Below are 25,875 nucleotides of genomic sequence, written 5' to 3'. Positions count from 1 at the left end.
ATAGCTCTGACTTAATGCATACCTCCCATTGGGTCTCTTCCAGCTGGGGATTAATGTTCTGGCTTTGTCCCGCTGGGCTTTGACTTTTCAGGGTCTGGGACTCCAGCCTGACAGAATCCAGCTCCTCCTGCAGCCGGTTGCGTTCCTGCTGTACCTTATACAGCTGCAGCTGCAGGTTTCGCTGGGAACGCTGGGACTGCTGGGATACCTGGCGCAGTTTGGCGGTGTACAGGTGTTTCAGTTCTGTAACCTCCTTCTCCCAGAGCCGCTGCTTCCCTTCAAAAACCTACAAGAGCACACAAACACGGTTTAGAATTTTTTTGTTTCAGCTTTATTTGTCATTCCAATTTTGTGTACATTCTATGGGCTGGTTCACACAGAACGCGTTTTTGCTTTGAGAAATGCGAGATGCGGGCTGTGGAATCGGGAAAAAATATCGAACTGATTTTAACTTGAGCGCCTCGTTTTTAGAACGCCGTGTCATGTGCGAGACGATGCAAAAGACGCGAGTGCAACGGTTTATACACATCCGTCTAGCAAATGTTTACATAGAGAAACAATGGAAAATTAGCGCATTGGAATGGAAAATCCCGCTCTGTGTGGACAGCCTCTAAGATTGTTAGTTTTTGTTTTTCAGTGTTTTCAGGTTTGTTTCGTTTTTCAGTGTTATTTTTTAAACATCTTTTAGATGTTTTTAAGGTTTTTAAACATCATTCTGTAAGAAATATATATTTTTTGAATAAAATCAAAAACTCTCAGTTAAAAACTATATATTAAAAACTAAAAAGTTAAAGTTAAAAACTAAAATATAGTTTTTAATATATATATATAATACAAATATTTTTATCTATTTAAAATGTATGATATAACCCATTTTAAATGCAGTACACAACCCTTCAAAAGTTTTTTTTTTTTTTTAAGAAATTAATCATTTAATTCAGCAACTTTTGAAAATTCAGCTTTGCATCACAGGAAAAAATTACATTTAAATAAAATAAATAGAAAACAGTTATTTCACATTTGTAATAATGTTTTTGTTTTTACTGTATTTTTGATCAAATAAATGCAGCCTTTTTTTGAAAACATCAAAATCTTACCGACCCCAAACTTTTGAACGGTAGTGTATATGTTTAATAGATCATGTGTTCTTGCAGATGCTGACCTGTGCAATGGCATCTTCGCTCTCATCCAAGTTCCTCCTCATCTGACGTAGCTCGTGCTCCTTTTCCTGCAGACGTTCCTCCAGGTCCCTCACCACGTCCTCCATAGAGTGTGACAGCTCGTAGGGGGGCGGGGCCTCGCTTCCATAGCACTGCAGGCGGTTCAGCGTAGCCATACTGTGACAGGACACGTCTGTGGCTGTGGAAGCGGCTCCCTTGGAGCCCAGCGAACTGCGATCCAGTGAGCCGATGTGGTTGATGTGTCCCATAGAGGCGCTGATTTGTCCCAAGTGAGGGCGGAACGGCGGCCGATAGGGCGGCAGGCTGTTCATGGAGTTGTGTCCCGAGTCCGACGTGTTCTCCTCTTCCTGGCTGAGGCCCCGAGCTGCTGCTGCTAGCACTCCTTTTCTGGTGCTCGTGCCTGGCCGTGAAGGGGAGGAGGACGAGGAAGAGGTGGACAGCGATTTGGGCGCCGCTTTGGCATAGGATAGATGCATGCCGTTGGTTAAGCCGCTCTCTAGCTCCTCCGACTTGGAAGGGTAGAGGTTCTGCATGGAACTGAAGTTTTTGGGGGTGACCGGTTTAAAGGCGGAAGGCCTGAAACGTGGCTGTGAAATGACAGGGATAAGTCAATTGCAGCATGAGCATCAGGAGAATAAGCTCTACACTTAAATCCTGGAGCCATGCCAAAAAACATAAAGTAATTTAATGTAGACCACTTTTACTTCCATATTTCTTCTGTCTCGCTGAGTTTCCTGCTCAATAACGTCACCTGAGGGGGACCATATTTGATTACAGAGATAAATTTAGCCAGTCAGTTCGTCTACACGCTGCTGGCCCGAACAGTTTATATGATTTATTTCCATTTGCGGTCACCTATCAATAAATTACACTTGCCTCAGGAAGAAATATGGAGCCGGAGTTAAAACACTGTCACAATTTCTGCATTTCATTGACAGGCTTCGAAACTACGTCGAGTAACGTATTCATCTTGTTTTCATCCAGTCATTGTAAAGTGTGTTTTTAATACCTGCTCCTTCCGAGATTTGCTGAATACTTACTGAAGCAAGTGCTGAAGGGTAAAAAAAGTCTAGAACTTTGATGAATTCACCCTTACTTTTTTTATTTCTTAATGAAATAATATTAAATATTTTTGCTGCATTCAGGTCTTTTTCAAATGAAATCTGGTCACATCTTTAGTCTCAACACAGTCTCAAAAATACTTATTTTTAACTTTTTTTATTTGTATTTTTATTTTGGTGCTTAGTTGTTGATGGCAGCAAAATATTATATTAATTATATATTTTTTACTAGCTGGTTTTACACAAAATTAGAATACATTCATGATCATGTTCAGTTGTGTACTATAAGTTGTAACTGGAAAAAAAAAAAACTTAGTAGTTATATATCAAATATAGCAAATATTTTTTTTTTTTTTTTTTTTTTTCAGATTATATTACTGGTCATGCAGAGTAACAGATAAAAAAAAAGAAAATTATTATAATATGTATTTTAACAACATATATTTATGTGGAGCTTTGTTACTGTTGATGCCAGAAAAATACTACATTAATTCACCTCCATATGCTCTTGTGAAATATATAAAGCTTAAGTATATAATTTCTTCACCCCTAGCATCATTAAACACTGTAGCAAAACTAGTAAGCCAGGTTTCCCAAACACTCCCCACATCTCTGCCATTGGTCAGTGTTACCAAAGTTTGACAGAGATGTTAGTAGACTCCCAAATGCTGTAATTCTGACATGACAAGAGCAAAACATAACTTTTTCACAGTCGTTTACCTTATCAAACTTGCCACCTATGGGAAGTGAGTTCTTTCCCAAATCAAGCTCTTTTCCATCTCGGTGGTAGACCTTAGTGTAGATGTCGTTCTCCTCGCTCCTGTGCTCTCTCTTGATGGAGGATGTGCCAGAGATGATGTGTTTGCTGCCCTTCGCTTCCTTCTTGGTTATGTTCAGATAGTTAAGCAGCTCTCTCTGGTTGAAACCCTTCTTGAGCAGGCCGTGGTTATGACGTCCTGGTACTTGTGGAACTGCTCTATTGCTCTTGGTTGGTGACACGTCTGATTTCTCGATTAGGCTGCCTACACTTCCCATGACGCAGCGGCCTGATGCCAAAGAGGATGTCGGATAAACGGCACAGATGCTTTTGCTGGGGTCCTGGTTCAAGGACAGGGCCTGGACCGTTGCCATTGGTTACTGGTTCAAATGGCTCCACTGGGATCTCTAAATTGAAGGAAGAGAAAGGAAAAACAATGAAGAACCCTTCAGAGGATCAACTATGAAACCTGAATCCTTCTGCAGAATATTCTTGTTTTGGTTGCATCCATCTTCTTGTTCGACATCATGAATTAAGATATTCCTTTAACCATCCAACTTATTTTCAACAGTATATACACACACATATACAGACCCTTTCCAAAAAATTTTAATATCATGGAAAAGTTTATTTATTTCCATAATTCCATTCAAAACGTTAAACTTCCATAGATTATAGATTCAGGGCCCACAACTTAAGCGATTTCAAGTATTTAGTTGTTTATTTGTACATAATTTGGGCTTCCAGCTCATAAAACCCACGAAAACAGGATTTCAAAAAATTTGAATATTACATGAAATCACACAGTAATTACACAGTGATACCATGGTCATTGAACCAGGTTTTGGTTATTTTGGCAGTGTGAGCAGGTGCAAATCCTGCTGGAAAATGAAGTCAGCATGAAGTGCTCTGAAAATGTCCTGGTAGACGGCTGCGTTGACTCTGGATTTAATAAAGCACAGTGGACCAAAGTCCTCTTTTCTGATGAGAGCAAATTTTGCATCTCATTTGGAAACCAAGGTCCTAGAGTCTGGAGGAAGAATGGAGAGGCACACAATCCAAGATGCTTGAAGTCCAGTGTGAAGTTTCCACAGTCTGTGTTGGTCACGGCTGGTGTTGGTCCACTGTGCTGTCGCAGCCTACTCAACGCAGCCGTCTACCAGGACATTTTCAGAGCACTTCATGCTTCCTTCAGCAGACAAGCTTCATGGAGATGCTGACTTCATTTTCCAGCAGGATTTGCACCTGCTCACACTGCCAAAATAACCAAAACCTGGTTCAATGACCATGGTATCACTGTGTAATTACTGTGTGATTTCATGTAATATTCTAATTTTTTGAAATCCTGTTTTTGTGGGTTTTATGAGCTGGAAGCCCAAATTATTTACAAATAAACAACTAAATACTTGAAATCGTTTAAGTTGTGGGCCCTGAATCTGTAATCTATGGAAGTTTAACGTTTTTAATGGAATTATGGAAATAAATAAACTTTTCCATGATATTCAAATTTTTTGGAAAGGGTCTGTAGATATATATTTGTGTGTGTGTGTGTGTGTGTGTGTGTGTGTGTGTGTGTGTGTGTTCTTGTTTAATCTACATTGAGAAGACCAAATGTCCACACAAAGATAGTAAAATGTGAAAATGTTGACATTGTGGGGGCATTTGGTCAGGTGTGTGTGAAACCAAAATTTGTATAAAAATACCTGCAATAGGGGTTCAAAGGTCTGAGACCATTAGTCTATACATATAAGCTCATAAAACAATGTATAAACAATAGTTAATGTCAAAATGTCAGCCACCATAAGCACTTGTTTATTTATGCAGTCTAACAAGAAAATGGGTCGAAAGCATCTGCTTTCCTCTTTGAAATGAGAACTACTGTACACACAGAAGTTCACAAGTCTGTTATATAACTGAGATGATACAAGCTGGGAATCATCCCATGAGCCAAATACACGGAAAATGAGGGCAGATGCTTTTGCACCGCAAAAAAAAACCCAACTTTTAATTTACACTGCCACACTGTTGCATTAATCAATGTCCTCTGGTAATCACTAATCTTTCCCTACTAAGAAAAACTCAAAGTGAGGTTGATCCACTTATTCGCTCAGTGCAGCCCTGCTTCCAAACGGTTTCAATGTATCTGTTTAGCAGTGCCACCCTCTTGCTTTCTCTTTGTTTCTCTCGAACCCTCCCTCTCAATCAATTTTCTCTTTCCAGAGAACCTCATTAAGAGGCTGTATTGATTTCACTTCAACGACCTTCTCTCTTCATTTCTGTAAAAGTAGGCTATTGGCCTCAAACAGCTGTAAAGATAAAATACAATGACCTTGAGTGTTTCTGCGTTTGTATACACTCCTCTACAGGCACATCCAGTGTGAATATACTCTCTCACTTTCTCATATGCATGTATGACTCAGTTCTGTAACTAATAATAAAAAGACTGAAAAAAACTGACTCTGAAAATGTCATAAATAATATAACGGCCTTGTTTGAACAACACTTAGGCATATGATTCTGACTTGCAGTCAAGCTGATACAGAGAAATGGATCTGCTTGAAGGCCTAAAATATTCCAGCACTTTGCCAGACCACTACTCAGCACCTTTGGGTCATGTTGAGACTAGTGCATCTCACTCAAAGCAAACATTTACTCACTGTGACACCATTCCTCTTATGCCTATTAAAACCCTTTCGCACAGTACGATCACACCGGTGTGATCAGTCTAGGCTGGTCCCTGGAGGGTATGATGATCACACCGGTGTTGTGATTAGAACTGTCAGTGCATCACGTGATCAACTGCTAAATTCAAATGTGCTTTCTCGCGTTGGCTGGCGCTGAGCCAGAGACAGGCTCGCTCAGTGCTGTCATATATCACAACTTTTCAGTGTTTTCAACCACATAATGTTTATTTTAGGTTTCAGACATATACATTCACATAAGTACTAAAAGAACAATACATTTAGAGTTTGTAAAATACACACCGATGTCTATGGAAGAGGCAATACTAATCCTTTCCATTATAATTAGACACGTTTTATTCATATCAGATACACATTGTGTAAGTAACTTTAAAGTTCACCCAGTACTCCCAGTTCACCGGCCACTTACTTTCATGTATTTCGGGAGAAGTGGATGAATTCACGTGCTGTAAATCCAACAGATCCGACTCTCTATGTGTGGCACAAACTAACATGCGATCGTTATAAAGGTGTTTAAACAACAAAACACATCCACTTGCATATATTTGACAATTGGAATATCAGATATTTCATGCCATAGCTAAAAAATGTGTGGATATTTTGAATAAAAAAGGAAAAATTACATAAAAGCAGATAATCATTCATTCAGCACTGTTACTGCGGCGTGTCACGTGACAAGCAATGACGCGTCACCATGGAAACCATAAAGTGACACGTTCTAAATAACGGTCGCCTTGAAAAACTCACTGGGGGGTCAGCCAGACACATATATATATGATTTTTTTTTTTAATCTGGTTTTTGTTTCCTGAAGACCAATTATAGTGATAGTAAAGTTTTTTTGTTTTTTTTTTGTTAAACACTCTAATGAACTTTTCAACCCTCTTTCTGACCCTTGTTGTTGTTGTTGTTTTCTGCTGTGCTTAAGACTTCTACATAAGCCCATCCTTCTTAAATGAGATCGATTCTCTGTCCTAGTTACAGGATGGGTTTATAGAAACTGAGCTGTTTTATTCCAAAAGATCAAAGAATTAGGCCTAATCATTTTTATGATTTGTTCACTTTATAAAATAATAAATACCCTCCTGCTGGAGCATAACCATACATGTGAATAGTAGCCAGTGTAAACTGTTTTTTGAAGCTCCATCTGAATATGACGATTTCATACTATATAGTAGGCGAAAAACAGTATGTGAGCCGAGTAGTATGTCCGAATTCATAGTATTCACAGTAGTCGAAAAGTACCTGGATGACCTACTACTGCCGGCGAGATTCTGAAGTGCACATTCAATGGTCACTTTACTATCCCATAAGGCAACGGGAGAGATACATATGTATTGCATACATAGAAAGCAAAGTAAATTTCAAACCAAATAGTACCTATACAGTATCTTTAAGTTATATTCTCTGAAAACAAGTCTTGTTTTTTTATGTTTTCATGAAAAATTTGACAAAAACACCACTTAATTTTGGTGAACTTAACTTAATATTGTTTAAACTTAATATTTGCCAATGAAGAAAGACAAATACTTATCTGAAGATATATTCTCTGATAACAAGTGTTGTTGTTTTCCCTGAAAAATTAGACAAAATACAGCTTCGTTTTAAAAGGAGCAATGTATTAACAGCTTCACCAGATGCCATTACACTACGCTTACAAGCACATACTGTACAGTTAAGCACAGCATTCCCTCCAGGATCTTCCTTATATCAGCAAAATGGTCATTTAGGCCTACCAAATTCAGCCTAATGCTGCTCGAGTGATTATTCAAATAGTTGTAGAAGAGGCAAAAAAGGATGGCACTTAAGTTTTGGCTTTTACCCATAGAGAGATCAAAAAGCACCTCATGATTTTATGCATGAGATGTGGCTGGACTCTCCTCTGTTTTATGCCATCCGAGCACTCAGCTAACTACAACACTTACTGCACAAGACCTGCGTCTGCGCAAGCGCCGATTATAAATATGCCATGACTTGGCGTGCCACTTTAGTTTATGATTGACAGGTTGGATAAAAGTATTCTAATGGGGAAACTTAGGTGACCACTCTGAATGTGAAAGGAAGTGGGCGTGTCGGGACTCGGGAAATACATTTTGAGTCGAGTTCATTTCAGGGTTGATATATATAGATGATGGCGCTTTGCGTCACAACATGAGTAAACACTGACTGATATCTTTATATCCCTGTGTAGTGAAGAACACGATTATGTTCAGATAGCCATACTTCCTTTTAAAACGCAGTCAGGCAAATCAAAGTGATGTTGACACAGAACCAGGAAACTGATGTCCAGCTTGATTAATATATTTCAAAGCTTACAGTTCTGTATAGTGCACATAAAGTTTATGCTGATAATTAATTAATTTTGTGAAAAATTCTAATATATACACAATGTTTTTGCAATACATTGTAGCGTCTATTGAAAGATTTACTTAGCCTACAGTAATGGCTTTGAATTAGGGTGAATTAGGGTAATTTTTTTTGCAATTTTGACTTCTCCAATGTATTTCGATATCTATCTAACACATAAGATCAACACATTCGACTTTTCTGAAATCCCTAAGATGTTTTCTAACCACACCAGAAGAAAGAATGTAGATATTATACCCAGAAGAGACATGCCACACTTATTAGCGTTTTTGTGCCAAAAAGTAAAATTCTGCCTAAATTTGATAATCTAGGACAGGTCACTTTGTAATCTGGGAAACGTGTATTAGGCCTAAAAAAAAGCCTATATTCACCATACTTTATGCATGCCTTAAACACAATATCACCCATTTTTAAAAAGCATTATGAAAAAATGACTTAATTAATTAATATACACTCATAGGCTAGTCATATTTTTTCATAAAGAGTGTTCCAATATCAGGAAAAATTATTTCTATCTCTAACCAGGATTACGTCTACTGGTAATCCCTTTAAATGCATTTAAAACATTTAACATAAAAAAATCAACTTAAATTTAAGCAACAGCAAGCAACAATTTGATTAACAGAGTATTCATTTGGTTATTCATTTAAGTTCTCCATTCTATTTAAATTGGGGTTACTCAGGGAACAAACACTCCCTTGCAGGTGAGAGACTCAGCAAAGTGAGAGAACCTAATAAGTAACCCGCCAAATTGGCTTGTGATTTAACAGCGTTGATTTTGACCCGTACTTGGCGGTTTGGCGGGTGTTAATTTCAAACCCTGATTAGCTTTATATTAGAGTTCATTTTAAAGTGGTCCACCCCTTAGTTGTAATGAGATCTACGCCCTTGTCATTAGAATTATAAAGTCCCTAAATGCATATTTCCCCCATTTGAAGAATGTCCCAGATTACCCAAAGCATTCCGACCCACATTCTCAATCATATTTGATAGAGTGGGACAACAAAAAAATGCTTGAAATAAAAAAACTAACACACATTTTCAACACTTTAAGAACAAGAAGTTAGAACAGGAAATAAACACACCGGAGTTTAAGTGTCCCACATTACCCAACGTCCGGTCCCAGATTACCCGAATTCGCCCTATTTTCATTTTGGAGTTCACGAAACCATCGACAGCCCTCGACCTGTGGTTAGAAGCATAGTTTCTTGTTTGCATGACATGTGGAGTCAATAAATCCTTATCTTAAGTCAAATAAGCAAGCTGACATTCAGTAGGCTACAATCTACATATTTTATTTAGAATACATACAGTATACAGTTTGTCGAGATTTAAAGCGTCGTTTTTGAATAGTGCGCATGTGCGAACGTGCTCTAGTAGGCTACGCAAGAACGAGCCAACGATTGAATCTGGAAATAAAGCAAAATAAATGAGAAAAATGAGAAATAGTCCTCCTCAGATGCCATGTCTGTAATTTATAGCAAAACATCTAGCATTAATTCAGTCTCAAACAGATTCATTAAAAGAAGTTATTGCTCCACATGCGTGACATCAAGCGACGTGGTTGAACGACCAATTTGCGACAATATGGTTTCGGGAAACAGTCGTGACTTCTTCAACGATGCATCGTAGGCTACTACGGTAGTTACGCAGCGAGTTACGTAGTTGTTCGGGAAACGCACCCCTGGATGATGACATCAGAACTGAACTTGTTTAGTAATTGGTGATCTTATTCTTTATACAGTTATCGAACTGAACCGAATCAACACTGACTTCTGCTGAATAACAACACTTGTCTTTTTTTAGCAGCGCTTTACAGATTTGAATTCTGTTTGCATAATTGATCAACTTTTTTAAAACTATTATTAATAAGTGATTTAATGTGATTAGTTCATTATTATAATAGCCTATGTAATTAATTCAATTGCATTTTTAATTGATTGACCGCCGTCTGTGGTCTGTTTTTAAAAAAGCCTGAGTTTTTATTGAAGGGTTAGCTAGGGTTCGAAACCCTTTTAAAAGTGTCCACAAATCTTGAAGGACAGGAAAAATGTTGCATCCAGTCTTTCTTTTTCTATAATTGCTTCAGACACTGAACAGCCGGACTGGGTTGAGAGACCGAAGTTGATTTACAGCCTAGTCGGGCCCTTCAGAGCCAGTGGCCCTACACACACACACACACACACACACACACACACACACACACACACACACACATTCCCCCCAGTGGAAAAGCTTTAATTAGAGGCCTGTCTACCTCACAGCGAGTGATCAGTTCATTTGTTTAAAGAGCACCTGAATCTTCTTATTTCCTCCTCTAATGCTGCTCCTCAAATGTCGTTGTTTACATTATGAATCTAAAAAAATCCATCCATGAGACAAAATCTGGTGTTCTCTGTGAGGACTCAATTTTACCGGGATGCTTTTGATAAAAGTACAAATTTGGAAAAGAAAGTTCCAATGAGAGGATGTCAAATCTTCTTAATGTAATATTTCAAGTAAATTACAACTCTCACTAATGTAACTGTTTTTGAACCAATATACTTTCTTTTCTTCTATTATTTGGTCCAACTATTTTGGCATAACACATACATGTTGGCTAAATAGCTTCAGTACAGAAGTGCACAAGTAAGGAAGATAAAGCTAAAGCAGGTCTCAAAGATCCTTCAAATTCCAATCATACTTCTAAAAATCAAGTTAAGGCTTGCAGTCTCTCTCGTGAAGACTGTTCCCTGTCTAGCTTCACGAATCTCTAAATATATCAGAAGTTTACTTCCTTCTTTGGCTCTAAACATTAATACAGCCTTATTCTTGCTTTGTTGCACATTTTTGTGCACAGACCAGCACAACCTTATTCCAGCACAGACAAGCAGGCTATGTTCAGACTAGTATACTACTGTACTATTCTTAATAGTTCTGCAATATGCAGCATGAAGTTTCTGCTTTCATTACATAGGAGCCTACGTTTGGCAAAAAAAAAATTGCTGTTCAAAACAGAGTATAGGCCTACTGTGTGTAATGTATCCCACAATGCAGTTTTCTCAAAATATTTAAGAAGGGTAATATTAATATTAATATTATATATATATAATAATACTGTGAAGTAAGCAGTGCTTGTACTTCAATTTAATGTGTTAAAATTTAATGTACACTTAAAATGACTGGTGTCCCATAAACTGTTGAATTTAAAGGGGCTGGTCTGCTGGCACAGTCACAGGAAATGACACATTTCATTCCACTTGGCATTTAAAAAAAAAAAACAGCAACAACAACAACAAAAATCCCATAGGGCTATTTATTCACTCACAGCTTTCTGGTCAATGATCTATGTTAAATCATAGGAGCCATGTTGTGATTAGTATCATTTACCCAGAGACCATGGACAAACCTAGACATGAACCCTTCTGCATATCATTGCATTAATGAACATGACAAGTGTGTCTTGAGGGCACAAACATTACACAAACTCACTGCCTAGTAACCTCATAACCGGAAAGTGCTTCACAGGCAGAAAAGAAAATTGGGTACAATTAATTAGAATGTAAAGTTTATTTCAGGGATACCTTAAAAAAAAAATAGTATATTTCAAGTTAATTTTTGTTAAGTATACTTAAGTAAAATTCAAGTATATTTAAGTATACTTTATGTAGTACTAATATACTAGAAGTATACTTGTAAGTGTACTATTTCAATACTATTTGGACTGAATTGGTCCACTTTTTAGTGTATAGAAGTATACTTTTAAGTGTCTTTTAAGTGTAACAGTAGTACATTTTGAGCACACTAGTTTAAAAAAATTTTTTTTCGTTTGTACAGCATCTATACTACTGGATGTAGTATACCAGTATGTACCATTGGTGGACGACAGGGCTGTATGGTGGTGAGTCCTCTTTTGTTTATTCTTTTCCTAAACGAATATATAACTATGATAAAGGAAAACTGTAAAGGTAAAGGTATTCAGATTGAAAGTATCACAGAATTGCAGACCTTGTTGTATGCTGATGATATGGCCAATGTGTCAGATACAATCGGTGGATTGCAGAAGGAAATTGAACAGCTCGAAATATTCTGTAACAGATATGGTATGAGAGTGAATTTGAGTAAAACTAAAGTTATGGTTTTCAGAAGAGGGGGCGTTTTAAATAAGAACGAAAAATGGTATTTTGCTGGAGAGCAGATTGAAGTGGTCAGTGCTTATAAATATCTGGGTATGTGGTTTACACCAAAATTGTCATGGTGGAAAACCCGACAACACTTAGCAAACCAAGGAAAGAAGGCAATGCTTTCTTTATTAAGGTTTGTTCGTAAGCAGAAAAGTAGCTGTAACCAAGCGTTGTATTTGTTCGACCATATGGTTGCACCCATATTGTATTATGGATCTGAGATATGGGGCTATATCAAGCATTTATCAGTCATCTATTCATTAAAGCATGAATATATTGTCTTATATTGGCCAAAACTTTAATATCAGTGTCCCTAGTATATTTATAATCAAAATTTATCTTGCCTTGTTCGCCATCTTGGATTGTTTTGTTTGTTGTGTTTTCCCCCGGCAAAGAATGATAATGCTTATAATTATTCTTCCTACTTTTTGGAACAGCTTTTGCATCAAAAGTCTCTTGAATTCTGCTTCCATAGACAGCTCACTTAATTATGGGCACATAACAACAGTCTCTTTTATTGTTTACTAATTACATATGTAAGTAATAGGTCTGTTGAGGTAAAACTGCTGGAAATGTAAGACCCAAGGTGACACTGGACCCCCTTTCATTATTCACCAATTTAGCACCACAGTCATTTGGTTGAATATGACTCTCTGTGAAATATGACATGAGTCAAATGGTGGCGACTTCATTCACCGAAAAGGCCCTAATGTAACACTAGCCCTCTTTATAGGGATTGCATCAAGTTCTTTAGAGGTCTTATTTTGGCATAGGAGCACCATTCATTTTTCACTGGCACACACACTGGAGACATTCTCTTCAGAGAGTACAAGGCCATTTAGTCATTAGGAAAGCGCCATAAACTTTCCCCTTCAGGGTAAGAGGTCAGACAGAGAGGGCAAAGAGGAAAGTGGATGTCTTATCACAAAATAATGACCTTAGGGCCCCACAGAAACCTTCAGCACACTGCAAGTCCTCTCTCTTGTGATATGGTGCTAATATTGAAAGTTAATGAGCTGAATACATCAGCCAGGGGTGCGATTCCCAAAAGCATCGTTAGCCAACTATGGTCGCAAGTGCCGTCGTTATCAGCATTCAACGAGTCTATGTTTCCCGAAACCATAGTTCCAACGAACATTCGCAAACAGCAGCGCAAAGTTGTGTGGTTGGAAGTGGAACGACAGCTCTCGACCTGTGGTTTGAAGCATAGTTTCTTGTTTACATGACATGTGAACTTAATAAACCTGTATCTTGAGCAAAATCTTGAGCAAAATAAGCATGCTGACATTCAGTACAATCTATATTTTTTATTTAGAATATATACAAATATCATTTACGTCTTTTAGGTGGTCAAGAGATGTAAAGCATTGTTTTTTGAAGAGTGCGCATGTGCATACTTGCTCTAGTACCTATGATTGAATCTGGTAAAAAATCTCAATTTAGAATAAAAAATTAGAATTAGTCCTCAGATGCCATGTCCGTAATTAATAGAGAGAAAAAAAACTATCATTAATTTGATCTCAAATGGATTCATTAAAGAAGTTATTACTCCACCACATGCATGACATCATTAACCGATGTGGTTGAATGACAAATTTGCAAAACAATATGGTTTCAGGAAACGGTCATGACTAGCCAGTTGATTTCTTCAACGATGCATCGTACCATGGTAGTTAAGTTACGATGTTGAATGGGAAACATACCCAAGATTGATTTTTGGATTTTGGACTCGATGACCAATGATCACTGTTACTTGTGTCACTTTCTGAGTCCATGGCCCCAAAAAGTTTGAGTTTGGTTTACATGAAGTTGGCAATCTATGATGAACTGTACATCAATAAATCACTACAATCTCGTGTTATGGGCACTGCCATTGATACAGGCGTTGGAGGGAATTTTACGTATGCCATTTGCTTCTGCTTTTCGAATGTGGAAGTGTGATAAAAGCACAATATGTTATATCAATTCTTTTTAATATGGATAAAGGGATATTACACGTCACGGTACAACATATGGCCTTATTAAGAGAAAAGATGTTGTTTTAACAAGAAAAATATGCCATTTTAACAACATAACATCTCGTTATTATGGGAAAATATGCTGTTTTAACGACATAACATCGTTATTACGAGAAAATATGTCGTTAAAAATACATATGGCAGCAATGCGCCACCGTAAAACTGCACAACTGTATTCTGTCAGATGTTCTGCAGTGAAGCGCACGACGCAGGAGAATATGACAAAAAAAGTATTTTAATCCAATAATCCAAAACAATAACACTCAGGAGAAATAGCAACAACTAAAACTCAGACAACCATGAACAGAAAGAACTCAAGGCTTAAATACACACAGGGATAATTAAAGTAAACAGAAACACGTAACTCAATTCGAAACCATGGAGACAGACAAGCAAAGGGAACATGGGCAAACAGCAACACAACTAAAAAATAAACTAAACCTAAACAGATTATATATGTTACATGTTCAAATTGAGATGTTTCTTGAGCATCAAAACACTGATTCATTCAGAAACAAAGCAACTGGCTAAGTGAGTGATTGAATCATTCACTCGAAACACAAATTAATTTAAGAACGAAAAACAACCCTGTTTCTCAAAGATGCTCGACGGTTCTGTTGTGAATTCGTTTATATTCATTGGCGGAGCAAAAACAAAGATACGGGCAATAATGTGTTTATGTGTGAATATCACAGGAACTGTTAACATGGTTAGCATATATAAAAAGGAAATCTAAATTTACAACCAGTACGCAAAATGCACACAGGTTGATCTAACAAATTGCAGCAATTACCACTTGATTCATGCATCTAAAACAAAAAAAAATGTGCTCATGTGGGCAAGAAAATTAGGAAATGCGATCTGAAGCAGGACCAAAGCCATGTGGAGGTGTCAAATCCCGCACGTGTGTTAATGTAGTGAAGATTAGCTTGCGAGGAGGCTTTGTGGAGGTCACTCTGAGAGTGTTAAATCGTATTAGCCCTAATGCTGTGAAGTGCCCTGAACAGACCTGAGCTGTTCAGGTTTGTTTTAACAGACTGAATCCATGTCCGCCACCTGCTGAATGCTGTCAATACTGACCCAAAGCACTTTTTCAAACAACTATTAGTGCAACGAGAGATTCAGATGTTCCATTACTCGACTGCAACATGTAACTTTAAGGGCACTTGTCTGCGTTTTTGGCCAGTCGCTATGGCAACTGAACTGAAACTTCACACCTACCTTTAGAAACTTTCAGTAAATATAGCCGGGATGTGCTTCGCCTGTTAACACCTACAAGTATTTAATGCATGATACACTGCTTTTAAATTATGCAGCAGGGTTGATTAGCATTCAAAGGGGCTGCGGAAAAGAAGTATCTGCAAATATATTACAGCAATCCAGCTTGTGTAATTAATTGGACTAATAAATGCAAAATGTCCCTGCTTGCAATCACATTAAAATTAATCCAATGTAGGTCAGGGTTGGTTGCCACACTTTTTCACCAATAAACTTCCATGACTTTTCTAGTAGTTTGTGATTACTGAATAAGGATTTTAATGTTATAAAGATCACAACCAAAGAGCAATTTATTAAATATTTCAGAATATTTTCATGTTTGAGTATCACTAGAAATATTTAGTACAGAACTTTTCTTAAGATATTATTATCCATGAGTTTTCCAGGACTGGAAATCACTCTTATATTCAGATTTTCCATATGTCATATATTATAAGCATGGCCAGACTCATTTTACTAATGTTTATTTTTATTTTTTTTGGGCATTGCTTGGCATATTCTACACTTATTTTTATCAGGCAAATAATCAAATTAGACAAAATATTTATTAAATTCAATTCTGCCTGCACATATTCCATGTAGGCCTAGTAAGCATAACAACAATGCTATGCTTCTGAAATCAGCCTTCATCTTTACAGGTACCAACAAACATTTCAAAATGAACAACTATATCTACAGTCCAGGCAGTGTAATGTCGTAATAGGTCAGTGGTGAGGAGGGGCACCAGGTTCTATTGTTTAACCAGCTCTTTTTCTGTTTACTTTTCTCATTGAGTTCATGTGAGCCACCCCTGCTCTCTTTCTTTCTATCTGACCCTTTTCAGTGGGATTCATGCTCCCTGAGCCGAATGGTACATTCTTTACGAGAAGTAAGTTAGATAAGTGGGTAAAAAAATGGACATTCCTCACATTTCTGTGGAGGTAATAATTAATATGGGTTTTATGGCTGACTGGGATGTTGAGATACCACAGTATGAGGTAAAGCTTTGGAAAAACATTTCGGATTATATTAAATGACACATCCATCTGGTTTAAGACTGAATTGACTGATAAAACTGCATTGGATTTCTTAGAAATGAACACGATGTATTTTTTACTATGTCTGAGTTTCGCTGTACAATCAGTTCCTTGTTTCGCTCAAGGTCGTGACATCATCTTGGATTATTTTTAAAGGAATGCTATGGGTTAAAATACACGGTAACCTTTATTGAAAAAGATCTGTGCTTGAAGCTTGTTTTTTTAATTAAACAAATTACTTGTATGAAAATGTGATTTTGTCCAAAATGTTTTTTAGTGATGGGACAGTTCTAGGCAGATGAACTGTTATATAGGACCAATGTAATTTGTAAACTTTTTGGTAGCCTTCCATGTATCTTGTGAAAGTTAGACTATTATTAAGCGAATGAACATGTTAACATGTATGATGTTTAAGTATTGCTTCCAAGCAGTGCGAATTGTAGCATTTATCCCAGTGTCTCGCCCCATAGACTGCCATTGTATTATGCCATAACTTAACTTAATTTGTATTTAGCCTTTAATTATGACTTTACACATCTATCACACCATGAGGTGGAAGATTTAAACCCTGTCAGTGGTCTTTAAACACAAAGCATGGATCTGAACAATGCCACGCTTGCGCAATAGTTTTTAGAATTACAATTTTCCCCTGCAGGGAATGAGAATGTAACTTGTACTGGCAAAAAACAACAACAATGCAAATCCTGTTTTTTCATTTGATGTCAGTATTAAAGAAATTGGTGCATTGCATTTCAATTGCAAATAAGCTTCCCAAAGGCTACAAAGAGTCTCACATCACAACTTTCTTGACAGTAAACAGAATGTAAGTTAATCAACCGAACCATAATAGGTTTGTATGCTGAGAGGATCTTTTATGATGCAGAGAGCCTTCTGCGAGGCAGAGAGAGTTGAATGTCACAGCGAGGCAGTTTTTGGAGACAAACAACCTCTCCGGTTCTTATTTAATGATGGTACAAACACTATAAAGAGAAGTTTTTTTTTTTTTTTTTTACAATGAAATACGGCTACATAAAATAAAATGCAAAACAAGATGTTCACCTGAGGAAAACTTGCTGCCGTAGCTCTCTTTTCTTCCAGTCAATGCACATATATTTGATTTCCTCCTAATGCCGTTGAGGAGAGCTCCAAATTACCCATCAGCAGTTAAACATCTCTTCCTTCACTCCCACGGACCTGCTGCCAGACTACGGCCAGGAAAACCACTGGGAATGTCTCTGGTTACTCTCTCCTGCCACCGCTACACGGATCACCCCTCTCTCCCTTTTGTAAAGAAAGCGCGCCTTTCTATGGTGCCGGTGTGGAAGAACCTGTTCTCCTTGTTCTGTGACAAATATGAAGGACACTACTTGTGCCATGGACAGCAATATTGAATGCTGCTAATGCGGAACCAACTTGAATACAGAAAGTGCTTTAGACCAAAGAATTGAACGTTGTTTGTGATGGAAAAGTTCAGAGGATCACTGCAAAACCTGGTGACCAGTGGGAAACACATTGAGTTGTCATCTTGCAATGTGTCTAAACAATAGGCTTTGCGCACTACACCATGCAGGCAGCCTTGGAAAGCTCTCCACAGCATCAAATTACATCATGCTGGTGGGAGACACTTGAATAAAATGGGGGGCTTGTTCTACATGAGAATGTTGTGGAGCAAATAAATCAGTTTCTTGTGGTATCCACGTGACTGACTAGAGACCCATTAATTTTAATTTATATATAGTTCTGTACCATTACCTGTCATGTATTAATATATTAATATTTAGCGAATACTAAAATGAGCTCTCTTTCACGTCTTATTGCACTTGAGCAGACAAATTCACAAATAGTCAAAAATAGCGAGTGGGATTGAATGAACCCATTCGTTCACAGATGACTGGGGGGAAAACACATTTTTCCCTAGAGGAATATATTGACTTCACCCTTTTGTTGAGCGGCTCGTCATTTACTGTGGGCTTTGCGGACGAGGAGCCCCACAATCCCACAGTATCCTCCAAGCCTGAGATTCTTCACGTCATGCCTGCCAAGTCTCTTCACATCTTCACGAGCCAGTCTCAAGAGGCTCCGGCTCGGCAGGCATGAGCCTGAGCCTCTTCATGTCATGCCTGCCGTGCCTGTGTCTTCGGACAAGATGGCCGCCGCACCTGAGTCAGCTCCGGAAGATACAGCACTCATCATAGTCGCCGCGGCTATTTTGATTGTGTGGGCAGCACACACATCGGCTGCAGCACGTGAGCCCTGTTCCCCTGCACAGGCCTGGCCCGCCATCTCTCCCCCAAGACTGCCCTCCTGGACTTTATAATGTTTTGATTTGTTTCATGTTGGGCGTCGGGAGCCACCCATAGAGGGATATGTCACGATTTTTTTTATGTTCCTGTTTCATGTCTGTCATGTGATCCAGCCATGTGTTCTGTGTTGTCATGTTATCATTGGTTCATTGTTCACAGGGGTCCCTTGTCTTGTCATTAGTCCTTGTGTATTTGCCATGTGTAATGACAATTATTATGTCAAGTATTGTTTTGTGTAACCTCTGTTGGTAAGCGTCATGTTTATGTTTTGGGTTCATGCAATGTCATGCCTTTGTTTTCTGTTAAATCACGTTTTTGTAAAAAAACTGCCCTTGGGTTCTCAAAAAGCTTGCCTTCAGTGGACTATAAATTAAACATCATTATTAATGAATCCTTATTAAAGTTACAAAAGTCATTCAGTCAAAAGCAGTGAGTGATTAAAAACAGACAGCAGCAATATTAGGCTGCTGTCACTTTAAGAGCAAATGCACAGATCTAATATACTGATACTGATACACATGCGTGGCGTTTTCCACTGTTTAAATTCACTTAAGACATAACCGCCTATGTTTACTTGGATACTGTAATATACAGTGAAGACAGTGTTATTTTGCATTTGCTTAATATATTAGATTTCTGTACCTGAAAATTACTGTTAGACACACACACACACATATATATATATATATATATATATATATGTGTGTGTGTCTAACAGTAATTTTCAGGTACAGAAATATATATATATATATAATATTATATATTATAATATTATTTATTATATAATATAATAATATATATAATATATATAAACATACATTCTTATATATGTTCCTCATTATTCAAATGAAAAACTATTTGGTATTGGTTGATACATCATCAGTTGATCTCATAAGGGAGTTTGTTACAGGTCTCAGAAAGGGCAAAACTCACCTCTACAATGCCTCAGCTGACTTTTATGATACACTTTAACCAAAGTACAGTACGTCACTATTGGCCAAGGATCAACTAGACAAACATGTTCTTTCTGGGAGGGAGATTTTTGGAAAGGCCATGTTTACATGAGGGTTAATACACTGGCATGCTGGCTGAGAGATCAAACATAAAAATAAATAGCTACTGAAGGACGAAGCAGACTTTATCATGAGTAAACGCTACTGTGCCCCAGTCATGTTTCTTAAATACAGTGTTGCGTATGCTCTCCCCTCCAGGCTTGTCAGTCTAGAAGATTCCATAAATTCAACCATTGCCAGGGCTGGCAGGAGAAGGCCTTCCCGAGATGACAGAAGTAGGAGGAGTACCAAATGAAAAAGAAGAAAGAGAGCACAGGGAGGATGAGGATGTGTAGTGTGGTAAGGTAGACAAGTCTAAGCCTGCTCTCAGTTATCAATCTGACTCCTGATGAGAGACAACTGAGCCAGACCTGTTTCCTCAGCCTCAGCCCATCATCAAACCAAAATTTTGTGTTCCTTAGAAGAAATGTAACCTTGAATAGATATGAAAAGCTAGCTTAATTGCTTAGAAAAGTCATAGCACCTCTTTCATCAGCAAATATGAGTCATTTTAAACCTACCTAAACCTAAACCTACAAACCAAGTGGAAAAACAAACAGACTCCAAACCCAAACAAACACTATACTTTTACTATACTAGATGCATGTTCAGAAAAAACTACACAACATTTCTAGAGAGCAGCCATTAGACAGCTATAAAAATAAACAATAAGTACAGGAGTTTGACTCCTCAGCCCAACATACCTTCAGAGAAAAACGGCAAACTGATTTCCAGGTAGTTTTGAATTACAACCGGTTTAATGCTATGAAAAATATTTGAGTGATGGAAACAAAGTGCTGTAATCGATATTACCCTGACATGGTTTCTGTTGTTTATGATTTGCATGAGATTTGATGAGGAGGAACTGAAACCATCTCAACTAAGGTTCACACAAATTATTATTTACTTCCTCATTAGTACAGATGGCATGTATCATGTATTCGATGGCATTTAAGCACATACATTTTCCTTATTTGGATGGGAAAATATGATTGAAATTGAAACTGCGAAATTATTGCGGTTATCTAAAATAATCGTGTTTAGATTGACATAATTAGGTAGGCTAATAGCTGACAACCATCAGACTACTGATTAATCAATAATCGTGACAGGCCTTGTTGTATTTTTTAATTAATTGTTATATAGGTAGCAAAATTAAGCCAAATCAAATTATTATTACGATTAAAACTGATCCTTTGTGTTAGTAACCTAGAGCACTATTAGCCTACATAATTATGTCAATCCAACAGCCACAAAAAACTACCACTGCATTCTTCTTTCTCAGTACACAATAGACCCCACATACAAATGTTCTTAACTGAAACCTGATATAAACATTGGCTGTCAAGACTATTTTACACTGTTCTTTTTGCCATCAAACTTTAACAAAACCTCTAAGCAAAAAAGGTTCGCAATGGCAGTGAAGGTGAAACTGACCATTTTTCTAAGCAGTAGATCGCTGGATAGACATGATAGTGCCAATGAAATGTTTCGCACTGTCAGTGAAACCAAAAGATTGTTGTGGAACCACTTCACAATCAGCACTTGGTTTGTTTATGATATCAAAAGAATCAGCACAAAGCTACAGTGTGTGCTTAAAGGCGAACATAGTCCAGATGACTTTTGGCCAAGCAGGATACATTACTAAAACAGAGTACGTTTTAATGACGTCCTCATCATTTTGCATCAGAGGTAATATGGTGCAGGATCAGAGCTTCTATTTGCTCTCCAAAGCCACAAATCTTTAATTACAATGACAGACGCTTCTCTCAGGGGATAAAAGGATCTAAAGGCAAAAGGAGAATCTCAGTGGTAAGTGTGAGCGTGTGCGATGTTGTCCTGAGAAAGAAAGCTGACTAATCCGACTTTCTACGCAGTGTCAGATGAGCCACTTGGGCAGGCCAGCAAGCAGAGGTGAAGAGAAGGAAAAAATCTGCAGGATGATTACAACCTTGATTAGCTCATTTTCCATGGGTTCAGCTATGCTACAAGCCCACTGTCGTCACTAAAGTCCTGTGGCTGGAGGTATCTACAGAATAGTTATGAGAAACCTGAAACACCCAGTTGGGGAAGCAACTTTGAAACGGTAGCTACTCATAAAGTCTTACTAAAGACTGCAAACAAAAAGTAGCTACTAGCTAACTACATTCAAGCAACTTTTTGGCACAAAAACAAGGAAGGCTTTTGAATTAAAGGGACAATAAGTAGCTTTTTAGGTATTTTATTATCTCAAATCAATATTTTTATTCATAAATATGCCCTCAATGGTGTACAAATACCTATGCCAATGATCAGACTAATCCTCGTAAACGAAGAATTTATTATCTGTATATACATGGGACGGGTAGGTCCACGGAGGCTTCCATGTAGTTCCGCCATCTTGAAAAACTATAATAGCAGAGAGGGACAAAAAGTACTAGGCCAACGCGTTTCCACAACGCGTTTTCGTTCAGAACCAGCGTCACGTGACTGAAGCCAGCAGAAGCGGAGGAGCAGAGCAGAGAGAGGCGATTGTCACTGCCGCGGCAAGTTTAAAAGGATGCACTGCACGGTTATTTATACACCGTTTATTCATACATACATATGAGTCACAGGATAAGGAGTCCTCGTCATCGAAAAAGTCCAAAATAGGCCGTAAAAGGAAACGTGACCGGAGATTACAAAAACAAGGGTTAATGTCGGGATCACTAATGCAGGAGAAAGCTTTCAAAACAAGAGATGCTGAAGTTGCCTGCTTTCTTCTCGACAGGTAAGTCAATGTTACGGTCTTAATTACAAGCTTATTTTTCATTGCTTGGTTGTGAACTTTATTATATAGATAGTAGAACATTTATAGTTATATCTATTTATTCATAGTAAGTTAAACAGGCTCTTTGATGAATAGCAGCTATTGAGTAAAGTAACGTTAGAGAAGGCACGGATGATGATGATATCTAACAGTGCACGTACTTCAAAAATATAACGAATAAAGGCGGCATTACTACTAACTACCATAGTTAATGTTTTTCACAGTCAGTAATTCATACTGTAACATTCTTTTTTTCGTTGATTCAAGTTTCAGTTTGTTTTAAATAACAAACCTGTTCACCCGAAGAAAAACTCGAAGTGCTATTATAAGACATCCTGTCATAGCTTTTTGGTACATAACGGCAACCGTAGATGCAACGCGCATTTGAAAAAGTGAGGCGCTGGAGAGCATTATTCGTTTGAATGCAAAATACAGTTTCACCACTAGATGGGAGAAATTCCTACTTAGTGTCCCTTTAAATAAATAGAGAAATCCACAGATTTTTATATTTTTTGAACATTCATTTGAGCGACTTGTGTAAGAGATTCAAAAATGATTCACCAACTCAAATCTCTGTGCAGAAGTCCTGGTATTTTAGGCCTTTTTATAGCAAAATATTTATGCGAAATATTGCAATATTTCAAAACACTGATGTGCTGTTTAGTTTGTTACTGGATGAGTTACAGTATTCTGAAAATAGATAAACTACTGTCATCTGTTGCTACTTTTTAGTTAGTTATTTCCCAAAATGTTACTGAGGTTTACAGGTTTCAGTGACACAAAGCAAGTCTTAAGTGGCCTATAAAAAACAACAGGGCTACAGGGTAGAAGCATAAACAGGTGAAGTGTTGGCATGCTAATAACGGTTAAGCTGCTGAGCCAAAGCCCTGCAGGACAAGCAAGGTGTAGTTTCTGATACTGTTGAATGATGCCTTCCTCGCTGCACACCTGCTCTCCTAATGTTTACGACAAATTAGCATTATACAAAAGTTTGAGGTCCAAAGCCAGGCCTCCTTCAAAACACATGAACGCTACACAGCAGAGTCTGCAAAGAGACTGCGTTAAATTACTTCATGCCTTAAAGCACATAACATTACAATAATGATGAACATCAACAACGTAGAGCTCTAGTTGTACCACCTGACTGCTGCAGATTCATTTCGAATCGTTATAGAGCCAGAATCATTAAGTGAATTGTGTTATTTCTGCGCCATAGTGTCATCCAGAAGAATTGCAAAAAAAAAAAAAAGACACTTTTCAAACATTTTTCAAACACTCCTCTTGGCTTTTTTGTTTTGTTTATTTGTCAGACAAATAGTTCCACCCCAAATTCACGCCATTGGTTGAGCTAATGTTATTATGTCTTGCCCAGAATAGCAGAGCAGTTACTTAACAATGATAAATTCAGCAGTGCAGGTCAAGGATGGTATGACAGTTTGTGCCAGATTCTTTGCCTGGACATGAGCTTCTGCGTCTCATTTGACAGCTGTCATGCATGTTTGCTGCAAAATCAGAACAGCTGAAACCCCTAAAAATAAATACCTATAACCCAGTGGCTTCTTTAGGTTGCTCTGTTTGCATATGCACTGAGAACATTCAGTGAATTGCACAAGAAGCAATCCATTGACAGCCGTCCAACCGCCTTGTCTAAAAGCCACCCTAAGTGCAGTTTTATGTTGTTAGACACCCCGTTTGTACATTCTGCAACTGAAAGGAGATTTGAGACCCGCGGAGGAGCTTCACGCCTTCTGACCAGCTCCACTTGAGAGCCACTCCCACAATGGGCAGTGACTCCATAGGTCAGGGGTCCTATTATGGCCCCTGGTTTCCAAGGTTACTGACTAGCAGAGAAGAACCTTTTGTCCCTAAATTCAGGGCATCAAAAGCAGAGCTGGAGTCTAGAGAAAGGGCTGCCACCCAAACATTTCAAAACAGTCGCCCGCAAATACATCGCACACTGCAGAGTGAGTGAGATGGGGGTCCAAGTGCTACGCGACCACCAAAGCAGATGACAGGAACGGGCAGCCTGCACTCCAGCTATGCAAATTGCCTTTTTATGGTTTGTGGCAACCTATTAAGTGCTGAGAAAACTTCTTAGTGACCTTACTCTAATGGAACTGACCTGCTAGGAATGCATTGCAATTGTTTTTCAAACAAGAGCGTACCAATCTGTAAGAATATACAATCTCTGAGAAGATAACAACTTGCTACCATGACTTAAAAAATAATACTGTTATATAAGAGTTATGTTTATTTTAAGCAGATATATGACATGAATTGATTCATGCATTTTTTTTAAAGTAAATATACATCAAACTATTTTAATATTTTCTGTTGCTGTCCAATTATGCTGTACTATTAGCCTACATGTGATGTTCTAACATACGCATAGTAGGCTACGTGAAATTCTTTTGCAGCTCTTCAGTGTAGCAACCAAAGACACCTGTAAACTCCGATTACATACACACACACATACTCTCTCTCTATGTATAATAAAGATCAGCGATGTGCATCATTAAGCTGTGCATACGGACTAGCCTAACGTTATATGTGGCGGTCTATAGAGACACTGCAGCAAGTGCAAACACACTCTTAAATCACAGCAGAACTCACCATAATTGCTCGCGCTCAGTCACAAGACAAATGAGACTGCCGTCTGGATCGCAAGAGATTTTTTTTTTTTTTTTTTTGGATTGCTTTAGAAGAAAACAATAGAGAGATGTTCCTCGGCGCCGATAGTGATCTGTAGAGACGCGGCGGAGATGATCTGATATCGGAGTCCTTCACAGCGTAATGTTGCGCTTCGGTTTCCCTCTCTGAGATTTAAATCTACACTGGAGAGGCTTCAGTCATTTATCACAGCGACTCTATAGCGACACCTTGAGATTACTGCTGGTGCTGGATGTGTCTTTCTTTCTTTCTTTCTTTCTTTCTTTCTTTCTTTCTTTCTTTCTTTCTTTCTTTCTTTCTTTCTTTCTTTCTTTCTTTCTTTCTTTCTTTCTTTCTTTCTTTCTTTCTTTCCTTGTTTGGTGTCAGTAAGCTTTTTAATGTTTTTGAAAGAAGACTGCTTACCAAGGCTGCACGTATTTGATCAAACATAGGCTACTGTAAAAAAAAGTAATATTGTGAAATATTATTTGGTATAAATGAATGTAAATGTAAATGTAATTTATTCCTGTGATGCAAAGCTG

The 25,875-nt window shown here is 37.9% G+C and overlaps 1 protein-coding gene across 2 annotated transcripts in view; it reads right to left on the bottom strand.

Annotated features, from left to right (window-relative positions):
• n4bp3 (NEDD4 binding protein 3) overlaps nucleotides 1–25,517 on the bottom strand; it is a 28,112-nt gene extending 2,595 nt beyond the window's left edge. Inside the window, exons 1-4 of one of the 2 annotated variants that reach the window (XM_084430194.1) lie at nucleotides 25,298–25,517; nucleotides 2,963–3,406; nucleotides 1,163–1,768; nucleotides 23–286 (exon numbers count right to left, since the gene is read on the bottom strand). In XM_084430194.1, coding sequence (XP_084286320.1) covers nucleotides 23–286; nucleotides 1,163–1,768; nucleotides 2,963–3,373 — 1,281 coding nt within the window. In that variant the 5' untranslated portion in view covers nucleotides 3,374–3,406; nucleotides 25,298–25,517. Of the gene's footprint in view, nucleotides 1–22; nucleotides 287–1,162; nucleotides 1,769–2,962; nucleotides 3,407–17,600; nucleotides 17,904–25,297 lie in introns of those variants that run through there. The other variant, XM_084430195.1, reaches the window with a different exon arrangement.
• Nucleotides 25,518–25,875: the final 358 nt, after the last annotated feature.

Source organism: Rutilus rutilus (genome assembly GCF_951802725.1).
Source record: "Rutilus rutilus genome assembly, chromosome: 14".
In the NCBI taxonomy this organism is placed as follows: domain Eukaryota; kingdom Metazoa; phylum Chordata; class Actinopteri; order Cypriniformes; family Leuciscidae; genus Rutilus; species Rutilus rutilus.
This window is presented reverse-complemented; position numbering and strand designations above follow the sequence as displayed.